The sequence below is a fragment of the Ursus arctos genome, unplaced genomic scaffold (genome assembly GCF_023065955.2).
Source record: "Ursus arctos isolate Adak ecotype North America unplaced genomic scaffold, UrsArc2.0 scaffold_28, whole genome shotgun sequence".
NCBI classification, from domain to species: Eukaryota; Metazoa; Chordata; class Mammalia; order Carnivora; family Ursidae; genus Ursus; species Ursus arctos.
In genome coordinates this window covers 2,098,169-2,123,759 of record NW_026622963.1, presented here as the reverse complement: position 1 = coordinate 2,123,759, position 25,591 = coordinate 2,098,169, and the positions used below count along the sequence as shown (strand labels likewise).

Genomic DNA, 25,591 nt, shown 5'->3' with positions numbered 1-25,591 from the left:
TTGTATCTAGGGAATCTGGATTCAGTTATAACAGTTCTAGTACTTGCTGTGGGATCCTATGCAGTGTTCACAGGCTCCTCAGCTATAAGATGAGGAGGTGGAACTAAATGAGAAAGGACACCAAGGACATTGAACGTTTTACCATGTGCCAGGCACTCCTGTAGTCACTTTATCATATATTAATTCCTCTAATCCCTCATAACACTATACAGGGCGTGTCCGTGTTACCCCTATTGTATAGATGAGAAACTGAGGCTTAGGGAGGTCAAGGAACTTGCTCAAGGTCACACAGCTCATAAACAAAAGAGCCGGGGTTCTTACCCTCGCATTCTGACTCCAGAGCGCATGTTTGTAACCACTGTGCTGCAACCGTTCCCTGTGGGGAGCACCTTTCTAGCTTTTACGTTTGCTACAGTCTTGAAATTTGCAAAACCATCTGCTTCCCTTTCTATAATACCTGTTGTTAGGAAAGAAGAGGTGACTGATCATCTTCTGGCCATCACCTGGGGTTGACTGGTACAGAAGATGAAGAGGTTAGGAGTACTCAGATGAAGCTCCATTTCTACTTGAGTTAAAATTACCTGATCCAAAAAGAAGAATGCAATTCGTATTAGGTATTAGTTTGCTGTATTTCTTGATTCCCAAGCTACTTGTATTGGCTCTGAATATGAGAATCCCCTATGGCCCTTTGAGAAGCAGGGACAGAGCTGGGTGATGGCTTTGTGCCCTTTGTTAGAAATGCTGCTCTGTGTTGGTGCTGCTGTGAATGACTCAGGGAGGCAACTCAAACATGGGTTGCAACCCTTACTCCTCCTGACTTCTGTAGCTATTTGCTCCCCTTGTGATTTTTTTTTTTTCTTTCTTAAGATTGCTTTTGATTTCCATATCTACTTAATTGAATAATAATACATTTCACAGAGGAATGGCAATTTTGGGGGGCAGCAGTATGCATTTTCAGTTTTAGGATTTGGCTTTTAGTAAAAATGCACCTGATTTCAAAGCCGAAGCCCATGTCTCAAGAAAACCACTGGCTAGACTTATTTAACTTTATAGTCCCAGGCTTGACGTTCTTCTGATCTTCCATCTTCTCTCCATCTAGTCCTGAATGGCATGGAATGCTCTACTCCCAAGCTGACAGCAAGAAGAAATCAAACCTCATGATGTCTCTCTTTGAGCCTGGCCCAGAACCTCTCCCATGGCTAGGGAAAATGGCACAGTTGGGTCCTATTTCAGGTATAAGCCAGATCAGATTTTACTTATCCTGACTTTTGTTTTCTCTCTGCTATTCTGAATGGCTCTGACTGCAGTCAGAGAGCTGTGTGATCTCCCTTATGGGTGTGCCGTGGTCTCTAATGCTGGATATGTGCATGGAGAACCCCAGCAGAGTGTGGTGTTTGAACTTTTAACTTTACATCAAGGGAAACTGACATTTAGGTTGCTTTAAGTAAATGTAAGTGCTCTGACTGCTTAGAATGAAAAGCTACTGTCCACAAACATTTTTTTCTTTAGTGCACTATTCTCAACTCCAGTAACCCCAGTCATTTCTAGATAATTTAATCCCCTTCCTTCTTGAAAGTGTTTTCCCTTAGCTTTCCTAACACTGCATTCTTCGGATATTTACTTTTTCCTTTGGCAGCTTTGCTTTTTCTTGTTGTCTTGTCTTCCTCTTGCCTCATGATTTTCAAGATGTTATTCTTCGCCTTCTTCTCTTGGATTATTATTCTCTCTTGATTTTTTTCATCAGCCATTATAACTTCAGGCTCCCCCAGGTGTATAACTATGGTCCTACTTGATCTGTCCCTGGAACTCGAATGTCATATTTCCAGTTCCCAGTTAAACCTGTCCACCTGGATATTCTGCTGTAGTACCAAACAGCTCAGCATGCTTGTTACAGAAACCATTGTCTCTTAACCCTTCCCTGCTAAACTGTTCCTTTTTCTGATTGTCCCGTCCCTTCTGATTGAGGCCTAAGTACTCCTAGGTACTCAGGCTCCAACTGTAGAGTCATCCTGGACTCATTTGGGCCCATTTCAATTTCAGGAACATCTACCGAGCAAACTTTTAGGGGATAAAAGTTAGCAGGAGTTGCTCAAAGTCTAGTGGAAAGTGGAATAATAAACACAGACTGGTATAAGATCAGAGTTGGCCTTGATGATCAGCTCTGCCTAGAGGACTCAGGAAAATCTTCACAGAGGAGGAACACCTTAACTGGGGTTTGAAGAAAAAGGTTTGCTGAGCTAATGAAGGAAGAAGGGGCATTCTGGACAAATGGATCACATATAGAAAAGCAAAGCTAGAACACAAAGTATGAGGGTGGGGTGGGAGGCCCAGATGGTAGATTAGAAGTTGGCGGTGGCTGGGCAGGCCTTATCTGAAATGTGAAGAGCTAGGACTATTCTGCAGGTACTAGGAAGTCGCTGAAGGGGGTGCATATGAGAACAGTGGGATACCAGTTAGGAGATTTGTATGCTAGGTACTAGGGCCCCCTAGAGTTATGTAGTATGGCTGAAGTTCATGTGAGAGCTAATAAATTTGCATTTAGAAAGATAATTCTGGGGATGCCTTGGTGGCTCAGTCAGTTAAGCATCTGACTCAGTTTTGGCTCAGGTCATGATCTCAGGTTGTGAGATCAAGCCCTGCATTGGGCTCCATGCTCAGTGTGGACTCTACTTGAGTCCCTGTCCTTCTCCCTCTGCTCCTCCCCTGATTGTATGCGTATGTGCGCGCTCTCTCTCACTCTCTCTAAGTAAATAAATAAAATCTTAAAAAAAAAAAGAACAAGAAAGAAAGAAAGATAATTCTGTGGAATGTGGATTTGGAAAGGTAAGAGCGTCCCGCAGTTAGAAGTCTACTGTGACAGTCCTGGAGATGTAAGAATGAGAGCCAGAACAGGGGAAGTGGCTGGGAATAGGGAGGATGGGGATCCATATGGAAGATTCAGAAAGCAGAATCAACACTGTTTGGATATGAGAATAAAGGAAATGGAAGTGTTGAGAATGATCCCAGGTTTCTGACTTGGGCTGCAGGGCAAAAGTTGATACTGTTGATTGGAACAGAGAACAGAGGAGGAAGAGTAGATGGAAAGACATCTCTTGTGCATGTTGAGTTTAGGCCTGTGAGATTTAGGGAGAGGTGGCTAGAGACAATTCCGGTAAGAGTTCCCAAAAGAGGGCAGAGTTGGATATATAATGTTTAGTTACTAGCATACCACTGATAGTTAAAATGGTGAGAATGAGGGCAATTGCTTAGGGTAGTTGTTCACACATTTGAGTTTTTGTGTACAAAACAAAAACCAGAAGGACTTGTTTAAAAATTGTTTCCTGGGCCCCACGTACAGATACTCTGATTCAGTGGGTCTGGATTCCAGGCCAAGAACTTGGCAGTTTTAGTATTACCCGAGTAATTACAACCCAAGTGATCCATAACCACGCTTTAAGAAGCCCTAGCCTCAGGAAAGTATGTAATTAAGGCAAAAAGAGAGCCAAGGACCAAACCCCTAGAAAAGACTAACTACAGGGAGAGTGGAAAAGGCGCTCATAAAGGAAAATGAGAAGGAATAAGCAGAAGGAAAAGTAGAAGAAAGTGATGTCACAGAAGCCAAGAGAATAAAGAGACTCAAGAAGAAAGTACAGTGTCTCATACACATGTACGAGACGTGGCCTGCATACCCTGTCTTATACACAGGTGCATGCGTGTCAGGCCTGAAGGATGCCTTTGCCACTGAAGCCTAGAAACGTTTTTGACTGAATATAGACCCTAGAAGCTAGGCGGTAAGCTTTTTCAGTAAGGGCCAGATAGTAAATATTTTAGACTTTGCAGGCCATGTGCTCTCTTGTCATAACTGCTCAACTCTGCTCTCGTAGCCCAATACATAAATGAATGGGAGTGACATATTCCCATAAAATATTCTTTATGGACACCAGAATTCGAATTTCATATAATTTTCATGTATCATGAAATACTTTGATTTTCCCCCCAACTATTTAAAAAATATAAAAACATTTTTAACTCAAAAAGAGGCAGCAGGCCATAGTTGTCCAGCTCTTGAGCTAGGATGCAGGGCTGGGGTTTTAAGGTTCACACAGGAGGGGCACCTGGGTGGCTCAGTCTGTTGGGCATCTGCCTTCGGCTGAGGTCATGATCTCAGGGTCCTGAGATCAAGTCCTGCATCGGGCTCCTTGCTTAGCGGGGAGTCTGTGTCTCCCTCCCTCTGCCTCTCTCCCAGGCTAATATTCACTACCTATCAAATAAATAAATAAAATCTTTAAAAATTAAAAAAAAATAAAGTTCACACACGAAAAAAGATATGACTTTGTTTCAAAACAAAAAAGAACTGAAATCTCTGAGTAAAGCTAGGAGTGTGGAAGGTCTATACCCTCAGTGAGAGGATGACAAGAAAAATTCTACCCATTGTTTCTACCTGCTTTTCCAAATATTAAAAAAAAAAAAGTCTCCCATGAGAAATTGAAGCCCAAGTTCTGCAGCATGCAGACTGACACTATCCATTCTAAAGTGGGGCTCTCCAAAACCAAATAACGCACCAAAAAAATATTTCTGAAGCAATGAAACCCAGCGTGCATCCTCCAGAGTTCATATAATGGCAACCCAGGGCAAAAGGACTTCTCTGAAGAACATCCCTGCTGAAGATGAGTTCCTGGTTTGAAGAAAAGTCTTTAAATTACGTGAGGATTTTCTCTCCTTTGAAGGGAGGCCAACAGGAGAATTAGCAACTTGAGAACTTAATAATCTGAAAGAGACTGCAGAATGAGTGTTGTAAATAGATAAAGCGTTTTAGGAAGGAATAGAAACAAGGAGGAAAGAAGAGGACACTATGAATCAAGAGTCATTTGATCTCTACAGGAGATTTTTGGTGACTTTAAGGGTAGCTTTAGTCCATGATTAGCCAGAAGGCAAGTTGAGGAATGAGTTAGAGATAATTCGGAAACGAACAGGACAAGTTTGCCGCAAGAGAGAAGTAAGGCAGTAGGAGAGCCCAGGGCAGAGGAAGCTGCGAGTGTGTTCGGATGGAGAGATTCCTCATTTCCTGGTCTCCTTCTGTAGCATTCCTAAATTCATTCTGCCATTTCATTTGCACTGCTCTTGCCTTGTTCTGGCTTTTTTTTAACCTTTCATTTAGATCAAAGGTCAGTTAACCAATGCCTGCTGGCCAAACTAGCCCACTGCTTATTTTGTAAAGTTTTACTGTAAAGTTTCATTACACGGTCACACTCATTTATGTGATTTATGTGTTATCTAGGGCTGCTTTCCTGCTTCAGTGGCAGAGTTGAGTAGTTACAACAGAGACCATATAATCCACGAAGTCTAAAATACTTACTGTCTGGCCCTTTGCAGGAAAAGTTTGTCAACCCCTGACCTAGACTGTTGTGACATTTTTCACAAAGATACCTATTTGTAATGTAAGACGTAGCATTCAAATTCCTTTCTCTTCTAGCTTCCAGTCTAGCCATGCTTGGTTTGTTATACATATTCTTCATTCAGATTGAACTGCTTTTTACTTTGCCCTTACTCATTTTTTCCTCCCTCAGGGTGTGTTCTTTTTTTCAAATGAAGGTGATAAAGCTAACCTTTTATTGAACTTAACTTTATACCAGGCACTATGCTAGACACAATGAAATGTATAATCTCATTAAATTCTCAAGACAAGTCTTATGAGGTTAGGATTAAAAAAGCTTTATTACATATAGAGGGGAGGGGGTTGAATCTTTCTTGACTCCCACACTCCTCATGGCTTCCAGGACGTTGCTCAGCTCTTCTCTCTTCCTTTCGGTGTAGATATGTGTCCCCACCCTTTTCTTGATGAGCTTGAGGGCACGCTTGTCCTTGGAGACCTTGAGCAGCTCCATGGCACACTATTCATTTGGGGCGAAGCCACACACCCTTGAATCATGTCCCACATGAACTTGGAATACTTGGTGAGGGGCCAGCACTTCGCCTTGCTGACATTCTTAGTCATCTTGTGGCCCTTGTTGAGGCCCATGGCCTCAGGGTAGTGCAAAACCTTGGCTGCTGCTCCTCTGGGTTTTTTCTTTTTTTTTTAATTGAAGTATAAGTAGCATACAATGTTTGTTTTGTGTACAATATAATGATTCAACAATTCTGTGCATTACTCAGTGCTCATCATGATACATGTACTCTTAATCCCCTTTATCTGTTTCACCCAACCCCCCACACACCTCCCATCTGGCAACCACCAGTTTGTTCTCTGTGTTTTAGAGTCTGCTTTTTATTTGTCTCTTTCTTTATTTGTTTTGTTTCTGAAATTACGCATATGAGTGAAATCATGTGTTGTTTGTCTTTCTCTGACTTATTTCACATAGCATTATACCATCTAGATCCATCCATAGTGTTACAAGTGGCAAGATCTCATTCTTTTTTATGGCTGAATAATATTCCATTGAGAGAGAGAGAGAGAGAAAGAGAGTGTGTGTGTGTGTGTGTGTGTGTGTGTAAGAGAGCGAGAGAGAGAGAGAGTGTGTGTGTGCGTATATACACACCACATCTTTATCCATCTATAGATGGACACTTGGGTTGCTTTCATATCTTGGCTATTGTAAATAAGGCTGCAGTAAACATGGGGATGCATATATCTCTTCAAATTAGTGTTTTTATTTTCTTTGGGTAGATACCCAGTAGTGGAATTAATGAGTCATGGTAATTATTTTGAAATTTTTGAGGAACCTCCATACTGTTTTCCACAGTAACTGCACTAATTTGTATTCCCAATGTCATTGCCCAAGGGTTTCTTTTTCCGCACATCCTGGCCAACACTTATTATTTTTTGTGTTTTTGTTTGTTTTTAAAGATTTATTTATTTATTTCAGAGCGAGAGGGTGTGTACGCGTGGGGGTAGGGGCAGAAGGAGAGAATCTTTAAGCAGACTCCTCTCTGAGCAGGGAGCCCGACACAGGACTCGATCCCATAACCCTTGAGATGATGGCCTGAGCCGAAACCAAGAGTCAGATGCTTAACTGACTGAACCACCCAGGTGCCCCAATTTTTTGTGTTTTTTATTTTAGTTATTCTGACAGGTATAAGGTGGTATCTCATTATGGTTTTGATTTGCATTTCCCTGATGACCACTGATGTTGAGCATCTTTTCATGTGTCTGTTGGCCATTTGTGTGTCTTCTTGGGAAAAATGTCTATTCAGCTCCTCTGCCTATTTTTTAATTGTATTATTTGTTTTTCTGGTATTGGTATAAGTTCTGGTATATATCTGGTGTGTGTGTGTATATATATATCTATATATATGTTTATGTATATGTATATGGTATAAGTTCTTGCTATATTTTGGATATTAAACCCGTATCGGATATAATCAATAACAAATATCTTCTTCCATTCAGTAGGTTGCCTTTTTGTTGTGTTGATGGTTTTCTTCGCTGTGCAAAAAGCTTTTTATTTTGCTTTCATTTGCCTTGCCTGAGGAGACATACCTAGAAAAATGTTTCCACAGCCTATGTCAAAGAACTTGTTTTTATTTATTTATTTATTTTTGGGCAAAGCAAGGCATGCAAAACAGTATGTTGTTTATACCTATCCCTCCTACTTCTTATTCTGTTCCTAGAAACAACCACTTAAAACTTCTAATTGTAGGAGGGTTTTGTATTGTTGTGTTTTTTTTACATTTACATTTCTAAATAATATAAATATATAACTATTTCTTGGCCTTTTTTTTTTTCATTTTTAATGTCATTTTTGACTTTTTAAGGTTGACTGCTTAGCTCTGTTACCACCACCACCACCACCCACCCAAGAATCACATTTTTCCCTTCCTCTATTCTTCCCATGTGGTTATAGTGTTCTTTTTGGGTAAAGCAGAGTTCTGTCCTTGTTAGATGACGTGAATGTTATTTATGACTAAGCCATGTGGTACACTGAGTTACATTTTATTTTGCAACTCTTTGTTCTCTGCACCAGTTGTGTTTTTTTAAGACATTTTTTCTTTTTTCTAGCAGGCAAGATAAATGTGCAGTGACCCTTTAATAATGTGGGGTTATGACTTTTAACTCCCCCACAACTTAACCAGTACGAGCCTACTGTTGACCAGAAGCCTTAGCAATAACATAAACACTTGATGAACTCACATGTTGTATATGTATTATAAACTGCATTCTTAACAATAAAGAAAGCTAGAGAAAAGAAACAGTTGTCTAAAAAACCCCAAGGAAGAGAAAATACATTTACAGTACTTGTATTTGTGGGGAAGATTCTGTGTCTAAGTGGGCCTGTACAGTTCACACCCATGTTGTTCAAAGGTGAGCTGTCTGCTAACTTCCGTTAAAAGGAAGGCTGTGTTGGAAAGACACTGAGGTTCCTCAGAGACTCCAGGAAAGAGCTGGGCAGGCCGTGGGGGAGCCAGCAGCAGATGAAGGCAGCCAGCCCTCCGTCTGGGCTCTCTCACGGCCTTCCTCTCTCCTTGCTTTACTTACTTTGCTTTTCTTTGCTCTTTTCGGTGTACTTACTGCTAATTCCTAAGTAAAATACATTCTTCAGGTACTTTTGTCAGTTTTTTTTTTCCCTTAAGAGTCCTTTCCCTTCCTCTTGTTTCATAAGTGGACTGTTCTCTGTGCCTGCTGGGTAGCTATCAGCCTTGCCTTCCCATCTCTTCTGTGGCTCCCCTGTTTTGTGACTCCTCCTGAGAAAAGGGTACATGGGAAGTAGATGTTTGAAATCTTGCATATTTGGAAATGTCTGTGTTTCATCCCTTCCTCTCAGTCGATGGTTCCGTTGGACATTGAGTGCTGGTTGGGAATCACTTTACCTTAGTGTTTTGATGCATAGCACTGTTCTTCTTTTCTGGCTTCCTGTGTTGCTGCTGAGAGTCTCGTGCAGTGCTGCCAGGGCTTTGACCCAGGTCTCTTATATCCTGTGCACTCCTGGAGGCGCTTCTTTGTGTCCCTCGTATTCTGGATTTTGAGAATGATGTACTCAGTTGTTGGTCTCTTTATTCATTGTGGTGGGCATTCAGTGGGCCCTTCTGTCTGAAGAATGAATTGAACAATTCATGTTCTTCAGTCCTGGAAACATGAATCATGTCTTAGATTTCCCCCTCTCTATTCTCTGTTCTCCCTTTCTAGAACATCTGTTTATGATTTTTGTATAATTTTCTTATCTTCCGCCCGTTTTTCCATTTTTTTCTTTTCTAATTTCTCTAAGGTATCTTCAGCTTTATCTTGCAACTGTTTTTTTCTTTCTTTCTGCTACCATATTTCTTATGTCTAGGAGTCTCCTGTTCTTTTTTCATAGATACAGTATTTTTTGTCTGTTAAACCAGTTACCACATATAGGCTTCAAATAGTTAGAGACAGTACAGGATAGACTGTGGTTAGATGTTTTAATGTTTGGTACAGATACTGAGTGCTATAGTAGAAAAGGGTCTAGAGAAAGTACTGTGTGCCAGGACACTTGGGACAACTTTGTGGAAAAGGTGAGATAAGATCTGGACCTGTAATATAAGTGAGTTTGGTTTATGTGAGGAATGGCGAGGTTGAGTGGTAAAAAAAAATGTTGCCTTTGCAGGCAGACCCAGCTGAGTGACTGTGAAGCCTATAAAGGTCCAACCTCTCTGAGCCTCAGTTCCCTCATCTTTCATGGGACCAATAATATCTACCGCCCTAGGGTTGCTGTAAGGAAAGAAGGTGTATATGTAAAGTGTTTGGAACTTAATAAATATTCTTTATTCTGTAAGTTCCTTGAATCCAGAAAAAAGTCTTCTCCAGCCACACTTCATAGTGGAGTGCTTGCTATGTAGTGGGGGCTTAGAATAGCTGATGAGTGAGCGAGTGAGTAAGGGAATAAATGGATGAGGGAAGGGGAGCACTCCAGGCAGGGGAAAAAACAGAAATAGTGGCAGGGAAATTAGAAATAAACGTGCTACATTGAAAAAGACTGCTGAGATCTTGGCCTGGCTAAAAGGGCTTATACAAGTGCAAGTATTTGCAGAAATATGTCTGGAAAGCTGGGCCGATACTTTTTGGAGGGGCGGGGGGGGGGTGTTGACTGCTGACATATATAGTGTGGGGCCAGTATAAAATACTTAATGACCAAACTGGGGTTAGAGAGCTTCTGGCTCAGAGACACTGGGTTCATTCCAGTTGCCAATATGAACATTTGGGCAAGGGATGTAAGCTCCCTGAACTTAGTGGGGAAATGATCCCAGCTCTCTCTACCCCAGAGGGTGGTAGTAATCAGGATAAAATGAGCCAGTAATTATAAGTAGGCTTTGTGAGTTTCTGCAAAGTTTCATTGGTTCAGTAAGCAGGTAGAAAAACAGAAACCCTTATTTATTCACATGGTTAAAAAGCCAACCTGGCTTTAAATATATAAAAGTAATAACTAATAAGTCATGACGACATGGGGTGTGTTTCACCAAAAAGGTGTTTCGTCTTCTCTTGCCCCTTTCCTTAACATGGCTACATATAATAATCCTCTGGAATTTTCTCAGTGCATAGACCTATGCTGTCCTGTCCAGTAACCACTAGATACCTGAGGCTATTTAAATTAAAATAAGTAAAATTTAAAATTCAGTTCCTCAGTCACTCTAGCCACAAGTCAAGTGTTCAGTAGGCATGTGGGCCAGTGGCTACCATTCGATCATTGTAGAAAATTCTCTTGGAGAGCGCTGGGCCAGACTATAAAATTGTATTATGTGTGTTTATGTATTTCCTTAGAGTTGTTGCATGTATTAATTTTATTCTCTCTGATCTCAATTGATAAAGCAAATAAGCAAAGCTTGTCTCTTTAAAAACATTAAGCTGTTTTTTACCTACATGGGCTTCAGTTGATTGTTTAATCTCCTACATCACTAGCTTTCTATGGAGAACAGGTTCCCTAACCTGAGGGAAGTGAATGGATTTTCTTAATTAGGGAAGCAACAGGATGTAGAAGGTGGAATGATTCAGAGAGCTTCTAGCCTAATTGGAAATGTAATTGATTATGTTTTACCAGATGTCATTTCAAGAATGTCTTTTCCTTTTAAGATGCTAAAGAAAACCCTTATGGAGAGGATGATAATAAGAGCCCATTCCCCCTGCAGCCCAAAAACAAACGCAGTTATGCCCAGAATGTGACTGTCTGGATCAAACCCAGTGGCCTGCAGGTAACATTACCACTTAAGTTACTTTCCACTGGGGACAGGGGGAGGGATTCTAGCAGGCAGGCAGACATCTGATTTGATTTTCCTTTCCTTTGCTACTTAGTAATTCATTTACTTCTAATGTTTGTCATTATTTCCAAAAAGGATTTGAGGTGGCCTACAGTAAAACACGTATGCAGCAAAATCACTTCTTACAAAATTTAGAGCAGTACAAAACCTAGAGGAAGAGGGGAGACCGTTGCGCCAGGAACCCAAGGCGAAATATAATTGTGTTTGAGCAATTTGGCTCTGAGCTTCCTGCTACTGAGGTCAAAAAGCACCATGAAGGGTTATATGTTTTTTTCTTGTCTGATAGAAGGAAGCGTGTCAGTTCTAGAGAGACATATTTTCCTGGCATTGAATCTCAGTGTAACATTTTTGACATGGTGAGGCATTGACATAATGGGTTTTATCTTTGACAACAGTTTTTTGAAAAGGATGTAAAAATCTTCATGGGGTTATTTCTTCTGTCCCCACAGTAGAACCCAAGCAATGGCATTACACCTTAATTCCACAAAAACACTTTTATGGGAAGCTAAGATTACACTATTCTCAGGGTGTGCTGCTTTCAGGCAAGGTACTCAGTGATGTTTCTCCCTCCACTGACATACGGTCATTTCTGCCTGTTTTTAAAAATCACTTTTTGAGCCTTTTTTCTCATTTGAGCACCATTTTTTTTCTTTGTTCCTCTAACGAGTCCAACCTAAGCCAAATGAGAAGAGGAGGTTAGGCCACCTGACAAGGGAAATAGCTTCTGTTGATGGCGCAGTTTCTTTCCACAGAGACTGGACACATCCTGCCATGGCTACAGGGGTAGGGGCTTTGTTGGAAAATCAGGTTCTCTCCTGCCATCCCTGACCCCAGTACTTCCCTGTCAGAAGGAAAACTGAATTTTTCTTAAATTATTTTTTAAATTTTGTTTTGGTATGGGTGTATTTTTTTATTGTGAAAAACATATAACATAAAAGTTACCATTTCAGCCATTTTAAAGTACACTGAAAATTCAGTGGCATTTAGTAATCACTGTGTAGTTCTAGAACATTTTCATCATCCCAAGAGGAATCTCTGCACCCATTAAGCAAATCACTCTAGATTCCCAACTTCCCCCAGTCCTTGGCCACTACTGATCTGCTTTTTGACTCTGGATTTGCCCTATTCTACATGTGTCATATCAATAGCATCATATAATGTGTGACTTTTTATTTTATTTGGCTTCCTTCATTTAGCATAATGTTTTCAGCAATCAGCCATGTTGTAACATAGATCAGTACTTCATTCCTTTTGACGGCACTTCTGTTCACCCACTCAGTTGATGAACATTTGGATTGTTTCCACCTTTTGGCTACCGTGAATAATGCTAAGAACATGTGTCAATTTTTTTTTTCCTTTTATTGCTATGCTCTTGTTGTCATACCTGAGAAATCATTACCAATCCAAGGTCATGAACATTTACGCCTATGTTTTCTTCTAAGAGTTTTGTAGTTTTAGCTCTTGCAGTTAGGTCGCTGAACCATTTTATTTATTTATTTGTTTTTGTATATGGTGTGACATAAGAATCCAGCTTCATTCTTTGCATGTGGATATCCAGTTGTCCTGGCGCCATTTGTCGAAGAGACTGTTCCTTCCCCCATTGAATGGTCTTGGCACCCTGGTCAGAAAGCAGTTGGCCATAGATGTAGGGTTTATTGGGTGTATTTCAGTGAGATGAGTTCATTTCTGTCACTAAGGGATTTATTATCATCAAACGTTTTGAAGGAGGGAGGTGCTTTACTAATGTCGAACAGAACAGTGACGTGAACTCAGAAGGGGTCCTCATCTTGACGTTGCACCTCTGTTCCTATTTTCATTTCTCTAAACATTTAGAGCCACCCTTTGATAGTCTTTCCCCTTTTACCACAGAATCCTAATGCTGAAATCTTTTTACCCTTGATAGACAGATGTACAGAAGATTTTAAGAAATGCAAGGAAACTACCTGAAAAAACACAGACATTCTATAAGGTGAGACGATTGGAATTATAGTGGAAGAGGGTGGGCCCTGGGATGTGTACCAAAAATAAATGGTTCACAAGAGTTAGAGTATGGCATAGCAGAGTGAATGTGGACAGGAATTAGAAATGTTTGGCTTGTGCCTCAGTGTTTTCATTGTTAAAGTCAGTAGAAATGATAGGTCCACTGCTGCCCTAAAATCCAAGAATTGGAAGTGTTCAAGTGGCCTGATTCTGTGCACAAGGGCTCCTCTGTCTTGGTGCTGCTGTGAATGGCTGAGGGAAGGAGTCAGAAGAACCTGTGGGTCAAAGCCCTGAACTCTCCTCACCACTGTCACCCCAGACAACCAGGGTGACTTCCTGGGGTGATGACTTCCCAAAACATTCTTAGTCTCCGGAAAAGCTGCTTCCGGGAATGACTACTAAAATTGTACTTTTATCAATTGCAAAAGGATGGCCCTCCGGAATCCTGCCTAGCTAATCCAGAACTGTTGGCAGAGGGAATAAAATTATAACTAGTGGGTGGAGTTGGGGGTGCATATAAGTAAACACCTTGTTTCTCCCCTTTCCATCTGGTGTTTGGCTGAAATTAAATTAAGTGGCAGTGTGAGGTATGCTGTGTTGTCAATTGTAGCTCGGCTACTAATATTTTATGGTGCACACAGCCTACCCCAGGCTAGCATCTCTTCCGGAGAACATACGTGCTACTTTGTCTGGGTGTTACCTCATTACGTTTCTGTCACTATGGTCTTCAAACCTAATTATGTGGCAAGCTCACAAAATCAAGCAAGAGCAGCCTTAATCAGAGTTCACATTGCTGCTCAGCCAGCCATGCCCTCCCTCCCCGTGAAGCCCGTAGTTCACACAGGCCCTTGATGACCACTCCTTGGCTGTAGTCCCTTTCTCCCCTGCAGTCGTCAGCGCTGTATTCAAGAAGGCACACTTGTACTTTGGCCTTCTTCTGAACTTTCCACTTGTTAACAGATGATAGTAGAGAGGTGGTCAGAAAGCCCACTTCTCTTTTCTGGCTTTATAGAATCCCACCTATCACATGTGGAAGGGCCTCTGCCAGACAACTGTGTCAGCCCCTGCAGTGGGCAAGGAAGAAGTCATCCTTCTCACTTTATAAATGAGACCACTGAGACCCGGGGAGGCTACACACCCCGACTGCACTGCCAAGTGGTTGATGGGGCTCTTTGTATTTCTCAGCTTCCATCCACCCTTCTTTTGTGGCAGTCTTTCAGGTCAGACTTCTTGAATCCTCCAGAGCCTCCAAATGTGTTCACTGTTCTTTTTGAGGCGCAGTCAGAGAGGAGGCACCAGAGGGTTCAGAGCCCTCTGAAGTTCGGGGCTAGCCTTTTCCATGCCTGAGTAACAGGAAAAGTCCTCCTGAGAGTTAGGGGTGAATGAAATGATGTGTGCAAAGTGTCTCATCGTGTTTGGTGTAAGCGCTCATCAGCTGTGGTGATGACCACCTGTGTTTCAGTCAGCCGGCTTTCTGATCACCTGTAGAGGAACTCTCTTGTCATGTCATCACACTTTCTTGTTCCTGGCATCTCTGTACAAGCATCTGTTCTCCTGTCAAAATGCTCACTTAAGTTCGGGGATCAAGAAAAACGTATTCTAAGTTGAGCACTTAGAAAGTATGTGATAAGGAAAATGCATTTCAGGAACATTGGTGAGTTTCTTGTGGTTTTTTTATCGTTTCAGGAGCTAAACCGTTTACGAAAAGCTGCCCTGGCATTTGGTTTCCTGGACCTGCTCAAAGGGGTGGCGGACATGCTGGAAAGGGAATGCACGCTGCTGCCCGACACAGCGCACCCGGACGCCGCCTTCCAGCTGACCCACGCTGCCCAGCAGCTCAAGCTGGCCAGCACCGGCACCTCCGAGTACGCCGGCTACGAGCACAACATCACACCTTTGCACACAGACTTCTCCGGGAGCAGCACTGAAAGAATGTGAAGCTGACTTTGGGAGCCTTCCTGCTTTTTTTCATTTCAGGTGAAAATGATTTAGTGTAAAAACTTCCCAATTTGTTCACCTGTGCAAGAGCCACCTGGAGACCTCCCTGCGGCTGCCTCGGAAGCAGCACTCGCAGGTTTCAGTGACTCTGCTAGAATCTGAGGAGGGTTCTGAAGGGTGTTTGGCTGCTTGGGCTTTGACCTTAGTTTTCAGGGGCTGAGTCTTTAAGCCCAAAAAAACCGCTGTTGCTCCCACGATGGGCACATCTCCTGAGAAACTTAAAGGACTGATGAGCACAGAGCTCTCTCCACCTCCTCAGGAAACCTAATCAGCGAGGGTTCTCTGGCTTCCAGAAAGGCACCTTCTCTCCTCTCCTTTCCCAACCGTAAGGACATTTTCCAGCTTCTGTCCTTGGAACAAGCAGCCCAAACTGTGTGGGATTTGCTAAATACAAACCCAACACAATTAAGTTTCAGAACTCTCCTTAGAACTTGGGCAAAAACTTGATGGTAACCCTTTGGTGCTTTTAGTATGTCTTGAGATACAGACTTTTAAACAGCAACCATAAGTGTATAAAATGATTCCCACTTCAAGTTTTGTTTTTGTTTTTCTTTTTAATGAAAATAAAATACTTTATTTTCTATAAAATGGATTCACTGGGAAACTAATGGGTCTTGGCCTTTCAGTCTGTCCTATCACCTGAGTGTAATTTCAACTTCCTAAGTGGCACAGATTCATAAATCTAGAGAGTTCCTTGGGTTCTATATGAACTTCCTTGTTTCTGACACTGGTTAGGTCTCTGCCTAAGCCAGGTTCAGCCCAAGTGGATTCTGACAGATCACTGTCGTCAGTTATGGTACCAATTCATTTGCTAACTTCATGACATTAGGCAAGTCATGTAACTTCTCCAAGCTTTCTGTCATCAATGCTTTTCACATTGTTCTGTGGACTTCCTGAGGTTATTCCTCCTGCAGGCTTCACCCCAAGCAACCATTTTCACATGCTGAATTTAACATATCACCATGCTGTATAATATTTTGTCTGAACAAAGGACTTTATCATCAACAACCTGAAAACTTATCAGACTAAAATGATATTTAAACACAAGTTGTTAGGATTTTGATTGTAAATGTTTAATAGAAATACACAATGTTTTGCTTTCTCAGATAGCAATAAAGGAGTTTATAACAATCACTAAGAATACAGGATTCTGCCACAAAGATGCAGCATATACTGCAAAGCTGATCTGTCCAAATAAACAGAAAGTCAGGTGAAAACATCAGAAGTTAACACAAACAAGTGTTGACAGAAGTTACAGACATGCAAGATACCCTTCAGTGCAATGAACTTGTAAAAAAAAAGAAAAAATCAGCCAGCCTATGCTAATCCGATGTTTTTAGGTCAAACCAAGTTTCCGTGTCAGGCTCAGAGAAACAGCGTAACTCACGGAGTCCCCTCGCCCCCAAGAACAATAGGAATGGCAGAACAGAAAGAGCTACCATGCTCTTAAATTATTTTATACAAGCATTACTTCTAACACATATTTTACTTGGTTAACTTGGAATGTTTTAGAGGAAACAATGATATTTTTGACAATGGCCAAACTTTACAATGTCTGCATTTTTCTCAGTTCCTCTGTGGGTGGGTTTCTCGCCAGGAAGCTTTGTTAAACTTCTCCAGCCAAATTTCTCACTCTGTTTTCCCTCTCCGAGAGCAGACCAGTGAAACAACAACAGAACAAAGGCAGGCGTTTCTGAGGTCAGTTCCACCAGTCACTCTGAAAGGTTTACAAGCCAGCGCAGAGGAAGAAGAGAGCCGTTTTATGTACGGGCACAGCCTAGGACTGGTGTGCGGGTGCGTTTCGTCCGCTTCCTGGTTGCCACAGGCCGCACAGCCAGCAGCTGTCTCACTGCTGGTTTGACCCTTCTGACACCTGTAGCCATCTGGGTTTGGAACTCTTATAATCTCACGGTTTTCTAAACTAACGTTTCATCTTTCTTTAGTGTTGAAGACCGTTCTGATTTAGCTAGGAATGAAGTAAGTGATCATGGTGTTCCACGGTTCTGACTGGTTTCTCCCAGACCATTGTGCCTCCCCGGTGCACACACAGGTAAGCACTGTCATGACAGGTGGTGGTAGAGGCCAAAAGACGCTCAGGTAATATGTGTCCTCTAGCCCCACTCAGACTCAGAAATGTTTTATCAGTGCCGCCCAACTTGACAAGTAACCCCTTGGGCACAGAATGTTTAAGGTCCTGCCTGAATCACTTTCACACCCTCCTAGAGAGGCAACAGTGCTTTATTCCCCGGAGCAAGAGCTGAAATGAACGAATACCAGCTCTAAGAATAGCCAGTACCGGGTAGGGTCAGGGCACGGAAGCAGTATCTCTGGCCCGCGTGACAGCAACCGGACAAGGAATGCGTGGGGGTAGGGCTGAGTATTTTGCTGTCATTAATGGAATACAGCAGAATAAACCTGTCATCAGATATCAGGAATCCATGTCATGCAAGGACTACGCTAAGATAATAGGTAAATTCGGGAATGTTACTGGGGGACACGGAATAATAGCCTCACTGAGAATGTAATCATGTAACTTTAAAAAAACTTTTACATCAATAGAAGAAGGTAAAACTGTAAGAATTATAGATTAGGCTCAAACTGGCAAGAAGTCATCTAACTCTTAGTGGACCTTTTTCTTTTTTTGTCCATAGCGCCGCCTGCGCTGTTTATAAAGGTGACGGAAATTTATGTACAACCCTGAAAAAGAAAAAAGCCAGTGAGAAAAGGGAATCTTTGTCTCTGTTCATAATCAGAAGCTCGTGGGGCAGGGACAGTCTAGATGGCTGCTTGTCCTACCCCACGTCACTGGGCTTACTGCAGGGTGCTCGGGAATTACAACTCTGACCAAGTTCTCATCAGTGCACTAGAGACCACTCGCTTTTTTCCCAGTGGGTTTACTGGGGTTTTTTTCTCCTATATTCTAATATGAGAATTTTCAAACACACAAAAAGTAAAATACTGTACAATGAACCAACACTAGGTCTAAACTTAAATTTTTATTATATTCACTTTGTCACCTGCTCCCTCCCATCTCATTTTTGATGTATTTCACTAAGTTGCAGACATCCATAAACTTCACCCCTCAACTAGGAAGTAAATTAGAAAATGCAGGATTTCAGCGTTAGAAAAAACTTTCAGTCCCACTTGACCACTAACTAGTTCTGTGGCTTAGCCTTACCTCAGTTTCCTCATTGTACAAGAAGGTTAAAAACACCTATTTTACAGGCTTAATATGGGAGAATGTATGTTTACAAAAGCACTTTGATCTATGTTCAAACGTAACTGGGTGTAGTACTGCTTCTAAATTACACAAATTTAAGATTTATTTCATTCTAAAGAATAAAAACGACTACACTGTAGGCAAACTAAATATGAGTAAAAAATTTTGTAAATTAGAGTGTACAACAACATAACATGAAGAAAAGCCACTAGGGTTAATACACATTAAAATACTTACACCCTTCTAACTTTTCTAGTAAGATATTTTAAGTATCTTCCCAACACTTATTCCTCTTTTAACACATTCACTATGCACACCTTATGGAGCCTGGTTGCCGTAACACTAGCTTTATCCAGTAAGAGAGGTAAAGAACTCTTTTAACGAGTGCATTTTCCAAACTGAAGCATACTCCCTTCAAGGGCCAAACATTTTAACATATTTTGGTTAGAAATCTCTCTGAAATAAATTATACCCTTTCTGAAATAGAAAAGAAGGAGAAATTGAATAAAATTTAACATCTGACCAAAAAAAAAAAAAAAAAAAACCTTTGGCAAATGATCTATACCCATAATGTGCAGTAGTTAACTGTTCTTCTGCCATGTGCTGGTACCCTAAGGGGCTCCTAAGGGGGCTGGTCTCGTCCCCTGATGCTAAATGAACTGAGCTTTGTGGCTTCTTGGATTTACTTTTTGTGGTCTTCCTCTCACTGAGGTAGTTAGTCTCCTGGATTGTCCCTAATGGTCCTCCCTCCTGGTATCTCATACCCTTGTGTATCCCCTCCCATACTGTACCAGGTTGGTCTGTGTAACCAACAGAATACAGCAAAAGTGATGGTATGTCACTTCTGAGATTAGGTGATAAAAGGCAGTGGGGACCTGATAAAGGTGGGAGTCATGTCTACAATGGTAATCATATTACAATTTATAAATTAAATCAAAATAATGTGTACCTTAAATTTACACAATGTTATATGTCAAATATATTTCTATAAAAAAGATACTTTTTTAAAAGATTTTATTTATTTGTCAGAGCACATAAGCAGGGGGAGCATCAGGCAGAGGGAGAAGCAGACTCCACACTGAGCAAGGAGCCTGATGTGGGGACTCGATTCCAGGACCCTGGGATCATGACTGAGCCACCCAGGAGTCCCTATAGATGCATTTTTTTTTTTTTTAAAGGCAAAAAAAGAGTATGGCTTCTGGCTTTCAAACCACTTGCTCTGGGGAAGCCATGTCCTGAGCAGCCACATGGAGAAGTACTGTGGCAAGAAGCTGAATCCTCCTATTCAGAGTTACATGAGTGAGTTTGGAGCAGATCCTCCAGCCCCAGTGAAGACGGCAGAAACTGCAGCCCCCGCCGGGCTGACAGCCTGCCTGAAACCTCAGGAGGGACTCTGAGCTACCCAGCTAGGCTGCCTTCTGACCCTCAGAAGCCATGTGAGATATAAACATTTATGTCTTAAGCTACTAAGTTTTGGGGTGACTTGTTACACAGCAATAGATAACTAATATACCATCTGTTGTCATATCCTGTTGCTAGAAGACCAGACAACCATACTTATTTAGGGCCACCTTAAGATTTTTGTGAACTAAAACAGAGAGAAATATGTAAATTATATTAAAATGCATTAGAACTGGGACGCTTGGGTGGCTCAGCTGGTTAAGCATCTGCCCTCGGCTCAGGTCATGATCCCAGGGTCCTGGGATCCTCCCTATGTTGGAGCCTGCTTCTCCCTCTCCCTCTGCTCCTCACCCTGCTTATGCTCTCTCTCTCTGCCAAATAAAATCTTTTTTTAAAAAAAGCATTAGAATTTTATCTAAAGTAAACAGTCCTAATGATTAGGAAGGCTTTTAAATCTCTTATATTTGCAATAATTAGGTTTACTTCTTTTAGTTCTTAGATTTCATGAATTAAGGAAAAGATTTGTGATTTTATATAAACTAATATATAAGCTGGTTTTACATGAGGAGTGGGGTGAGGGGACTTTCCTATTATTAGGTAGAAGCTTTATGACAGCTCTTGGCGGCTCAGAGGCCTTGACTGCCTTCATCCTTCCTTGCTGCCAGTGGTATTATCACCTCTGTAAATTTTGGATAAGGAATGTGTCACTGAAATTAGTAAAATTAAAATGTGCTGCTTCTTCTACTTTAAAAGAGCTTCTTACATTGTTTTAAACATGAAATAGCTTGTGACCAAGTGACCAAGAGCACACCAAAAAGACCATTCAACCACTGGTAATTTGGAAGAAATACATGGCATTTTCTCCTCGAGGATCTGTTATACAAAATAATGTTTCTCTAATTCTATACTACTCTTCTGGAAATAAAAATCCTAATAAAGGCTTTGAAAACTTTGAATCATTTAACTCTACCCTCTAAGAAGTGATAGGAAAAACTCTATTACAGAGCCAATACTTACCTAAAAATAACATTATAAGATAAATCTGAAGAAAAAAGGAAAATCTAACTTTGATTTTCACTGGATATGGCAATGTGAAACTGAATCTTCCTGTTTCGTTGAATACTGGAATGGACTGGATCACTGAGACAGCTGAAAGTAGAAACAAGAACCTGTCAGAAGCAAATGAAATACAGTGCCATCTACTGAGAGAAGCTTCTAGCCCCCCACAGTGTCAATTCTGGGTGTGCTGAATATGCTTCCATCCCCTTAGTACAGAGGGCTCGTGCCTATTTCATTTCTCCCCCTAGTTTTTATAAGCGATGAGCCTCCAAAGCTGACAACAAGATGAAAGGGGAAACATTCATTTTGATAGCACTGAGCTTTAGTTTTCTGTTTTATAAAATGGAGAGAAAAATCCCTACCTGACTCACTCACTACATGTCTGGAAGAATAAAATGAAGTCATTGATATGAACCTGCTTTGGAAAATTCTAAATACCATATAAATAGGAAGCATACAGTACATGAACGCCCAGCTTCCAAACCTTACAAAAACAAGGTACTTCCCTGGAATAGTTTGGGTATCAGCAGTATTATGGAAGGAAGCCACTAGAAAGAAATTCTTACGTCTAACACCTGTATGTCAGACTAAGGCTGGCAGAGGAAGGAAGCAAGCTTTGGCCTATCAGCTTAGCTACTCCTTGGAACTAAGCTTACAAAACCTAGCGTTCTTGAAAGTACCTTCTGCCAAACATCCCAGAGGATACAAGGGAATCCACAGAGTGTAACGAAGCCATGTGAGCACCTTCCAATCCATGTCAAGGCAGGAAAGCATGTAGAAGGGGTACCTATTGAAAATAAGGAATTAGGATGTAAAAAGCCACTTCAGGTCCTGAATGCAACCATAGAACATCATTCAAGAAGAATAATTTCACAATTAGCCACGCATGGCTTCTATAATTCTTCAGAATTATAATCCTGGGCTATCTACCCACAAACTCCCATCACACTCTTCCCCCAGTTTCCAATGGATGTGAACTCTCTTTGGTGGGAGACTAAGTTTAGGTCCTACAGGAACCCTCTTTGGAATAGTTCAGTATATGGAATGAATGCTCAAAAGCTCTTTGCCTTTATTACTAATTCTGATCTATGTTCTAAGTAGGTAAGGATGACAGACACCTTGACAATTTCTCTCTGGATAAATGAATGTTATCAAAGTAAACAGGGCACCTGTGTGGTTCAGTTGGTTAAGTGTCTGACTTGATCTCAGCTCAGGTCATGATCTCAGGGTCATGAGATCAAGCCCTGCGTTGGGCTTCATGCTGGACATGGAGCCTGCTTAAGATTCACTCTCCCTCTCCCTCTGTCCTTCCCCTGCTCTAGATCTCAAAAACAAAACAAAATTCAAAAAGTATACAAAAGATCCCTAATCTAGAATCAGATATACTCTATTTAAAAAGAGGGAACACAAAAAAGAAATTTTTCTTCCCACACAGAGTTAATATTAAGTACTTATAATCTCTTTCACCTTTGTATTGGTAGATTAGAGGGTATACCAAATACTAAGGGATTCAGACCACGGTTAAGACACATTCTAGGGGTGCCTGGGTGGCTCAGTTGTTAAGCGTCTGCCTTCAGCTCGGGTCATGATCCTGGTGTCCTGGGATTGAGCCCCGCATCAGGCTCCCTGCTCAGCAGGGGTCTGCTTCTCCCTCTCCAACCTGCTGCTGCTTCTCTAACTACCCCGTGCTGTGTTCCTTCTCTCGCTATCTCTGTCAAATAAATAAAATCTTTAAAAAAAAAAATAAATAAAAGACACAATCTAGGGCTACTACTGCCTCTTCTCCCTTTCAGCTATTAACTTTGCCAAAATATGTCCAAACCTAGAAGTGAGGAGTCAATTTGCAAAACCCCTGCTCCACCTGACCAAAAAAGAAATGGAGTATGGGTGGTCTGGTAGCGAAGAGTACCTCTAATTGGATCTTTTTTTTTTTTTAAGATATTTCTTCTGTTGACAATTGAGAATGGCAGAATCAGATAAGAGGTTGATTCAAACTTTAGTAATCTTGTAGTAGAAGTTTTATTTCCATCATTCCTTCTAGAAGGTTGGTCTTCACTAGTTCCATCCAGCCTGACTACTCCTTCAATCCCATGTCCCTTTCAAAATTCTTCCACGTGGATGAGTCCTTTTTCCAACAAGGCAGCAAGATCCTGAATGGTAAGATGGGTCTTTCACGTCTCTGCACCTTTCGACTCCCTCCGCTCCCCAGTGCCCAGGCCGGTACTGTGATCCAATGACTGCTTTAAAAAAAACATGCCTCACCTTTGCAGAGCACACAGATGCAGATAGAGCTCTCCACACACAGAAACTTAATCTCAAACCAAACGAGACTCTGACTAAAACTTCCTCCAGAAGAGAGCTGCTCCAGAGAGAGGCGCATTCAAACCACCATGCTGGCATTTCTACCCACCTGAAAATTTCGACTGCACTCCATGAATAAAACACAAAGAAAACCACAGCTTTGTTCTGCATCTCTTCCATGGTGCCAAAGATGATAAACAAAATGAAGTTTCTCCCACAAAGCTATTAAAAGAACCCAAAAGAAAGGAAAAAGCTTAAAAATATATTCTACAAAAACTATATAAATGTGTTACCTGAAACCTAGGCCCACTAAATTCAGGGTAAATAGAAAAAGACTGAGGGGCACCTGGCTGACTCAGTCAGTGGAGCGTGTGACTCTTGATCTCGGGGTCGTGAGTTCAAGCCTCACACTGGGGGTAGAGATTACTTTAAAACATTAAAAAATCATAAAATCTTTTTAAAAAGGAGAAAAAAAATGAAAGACCGAGCTCAGCTAGTTTAAGCCTTTGTTCCAATTTTGGAACGAGTACCCAAACCAGTTTTTCTGAGTAGACTGTGTATATGTGTGTGAACAAATCAACACAAATAGTATCTTTCCAAAAGCACTCACACACACTCAAACACAGTGTAAAGAGTGCTGCCACGAGAACACTTGTCTGCATAACCCAAGTTAGGAACCAGAACCTCGCCAGTGCGGCAGCCGCCCATATGTAACTACCATCTTGTGTTAATTACTCCGCTCCTTCTCTATGGGTTTCCTGCTCATGTACGTACTTCGAAATAGCATACTGTTTCACTTGGCCTTGTTTTTCAACTTTCTGAAACACACTGTGCTATACTTGTTTCATACTCCGTGTTACGCTTCTGAGCTGCAGTCATGCTGGCTCATGCCCGACTCCAGGAGGCTCTGCTCACGCTGCATTCTCCATGAACGGCACTCCCTGGAGCCGCGCGCGATGTGAGGATGCTGACCCCTCCCTTCCATCGTACCCTAGAAATTCTAGCCTCATGCTTGTCTGAACTACTCCTTGACATACAAAAAAATATTATTCCAAATTAGTGGCTCCCTCACTACCCTCTTTGATTTTTTTAGAATGAACAGAACAGCCTCTCTCCAAAAACAGAAAACCCAGGAGTAACAAGGCTATTGTATTAACACTCTATCAGAATGCCAGGGCTGGTGTACCAGAAAAAGGTAGAACTATAGAAACAGGACTCCAGAAGAGACCAACCAGCAAGCACCTGTTGCCCCCAGGGGTGTGTGTTTAATATTATGTAATCACAGGAAATAGGGCAAGGAAGTTAAAAGACTTTGATGCCCCATTCCTGATAGCAATCTTCCAAATATTAGGAAACAACATAGATGTATCAAGGGAGGGGAGAATCCCCACACCAGTCAAGAGAGTCCCCTTCATATACGGAAGAAAGGCCAAAGTGAAAAGAGCTCCTAGGATTGCATTGCCTTCACCTACCCAAGTTGGGAGGAGACCAAGCACATCTCTACCTGAGAAGATTGTGGGTAAGTTTTTCTGCTCCTGCTTGAGAATCAAGTTTCCCTAGTTCTAAAGCCCTTTTTATAACTTTGTGATTTCATGATGATGTTATAAACAAACCAACCAGACCTGAAATGGCAGAAGTCGACTTTGGAAAATACCCCTGGGCTTAAAGTTTACCTCCTTTTTCAGATAAAACAATGCTACTTTTTTTTGAGATGAGAGATTTTTACTCATTGCGACTTCCCAGCGAATTGTGGCGTACCCACTAAATGATGAGACCTGAGGTCAGTTGTTCCGTACCTGGATAAAACAAGGCATCAGTGGTGACTTCGTGACACCGATTGCTGCATTGATAGTCTCCACAGCTGACAGCATCTGGCAGAAATACATCATGTCGGCCGAGGTGTGGAATGTGTCATAGAAGGACTCTATGGGACAAATACACATTAAGGGTAAATCAAGCTGCAAATTCCAACAGAATTATTTCTCAAACTGGATACCTACTTGCATGAAAGAAACTTAAGGAAAAGTATAATAAACAGCCACAGAGATTCAAGTTTACAATCCAAACTAAGCTGCGGGGGAACAGGCCTGTGAGGTCATGAATAGTAAACTCTACCGGTTATTAGAAAGTTAACACATAAACCCTGTAGGTCCTTCTCATTTTAAAAGACAAGAAAAGGGGTGCCTGGATGGCTCAGTGGGTTAAGTGGCTGCCTGCGGCTCAGGGTGCGATCGAGCCCCACATTGGGCTCCTTGCTCAGCAGGGAGCCTGCTTCTCCCTCTGCCTGCCGCTCCCCCTGCTTGTGTGCACGCTCTGACAAATAAATAAATAAAATCTTTAAAAATAAATACATAGGGGTGCCTGGGTGGCACAGCGGTTAAGCATCTGCCTTCGGCTCAGGGTGTGATCCTGGTGTTGTGGGATCGAGCCCCACATCAGGCTCCT

At 41.6% G+C, this 25,591-nt stretch overlaps 2 protein-coding genes and 1 long non-coding RNA gene across 4 annotated transcripts in view; 2 read left to right on the top strand and 1 right to left on the bottom strand.

The window, feature by feature from the left end:
- Nucleotides 1-15,753, top strand: part of INTS14 (integrator complex subunit 14) — a 29,684-nt gene extending 13,931 nt beyond the window's left edge. For both annotated transcript variants that reach the window (XM_026478331.4, XM_048222173.2), the window contains exons 9-12: nt 1,100-1,233; nt 11,003-11,121; nt 13,091-13,156; nt 14,854-15,753. In XM_026478331.4, coding sequence (XP_026334116.1) covers nt 1,100-1,233; nt 11,003-11,121; nt 13,091-13,156; nt 14,854-15,105 — 571 coding nt within the window. In that variant the 3' untranslated portion in view covers nt 15,106-15,753. The remainder of the gene's footprint in view (nt 1-1,099; nt 1,234-11,002; nt 11,122-13,090; nt 13,157-14,853) is intronic.
- A 463-nt stretch (nt 15,754-16,216) lies between these two features.
- HACD3 (3-hydroxyacyl-CoA dehydratase 3) overlaps nt 16,217-25,591 on the bottom strand; it is a 39,413-nt gene continuing 30,038 nt past the window's right edge. The window contains exons 7-11 of the mRNA XM_026478335.4: nt 24,943-25,070; nt 23,256-23,368; nt 21,526-21,632; nt 20,804-20,935; nt 16,217-17,862 (exon numbers count right to left, since the gene is read on the bottom strand). Of these exons, the coding sequence (XP_026334120.1) occupies nt 17,786-17,862; nt 20,804-20,935; nt 21,526-21,632; nt 23,256-23,368; nt 24,943-25,070 (557 nt within the window). The 3' untranslated portion in view covers nt 16,217-17,785. The remainder of the gene's footprint in view (nt 17,863-20,803; nt 20,936-21,525; nt 21,633-23,255; nt 23,369-24,942; nt 25,071-25,591) is intronic.
- LOC130541939 (uncharacterized) lies at nt 23,549-25,198 on the top strand. The gene is made up of 2 exons (XR_008956073.1): nt 23,549-24,665; nt 24,832-25,198. It is a non-coding gene; the product is annotated as an uncharacterized LOC130541939 (long non-coding RNA).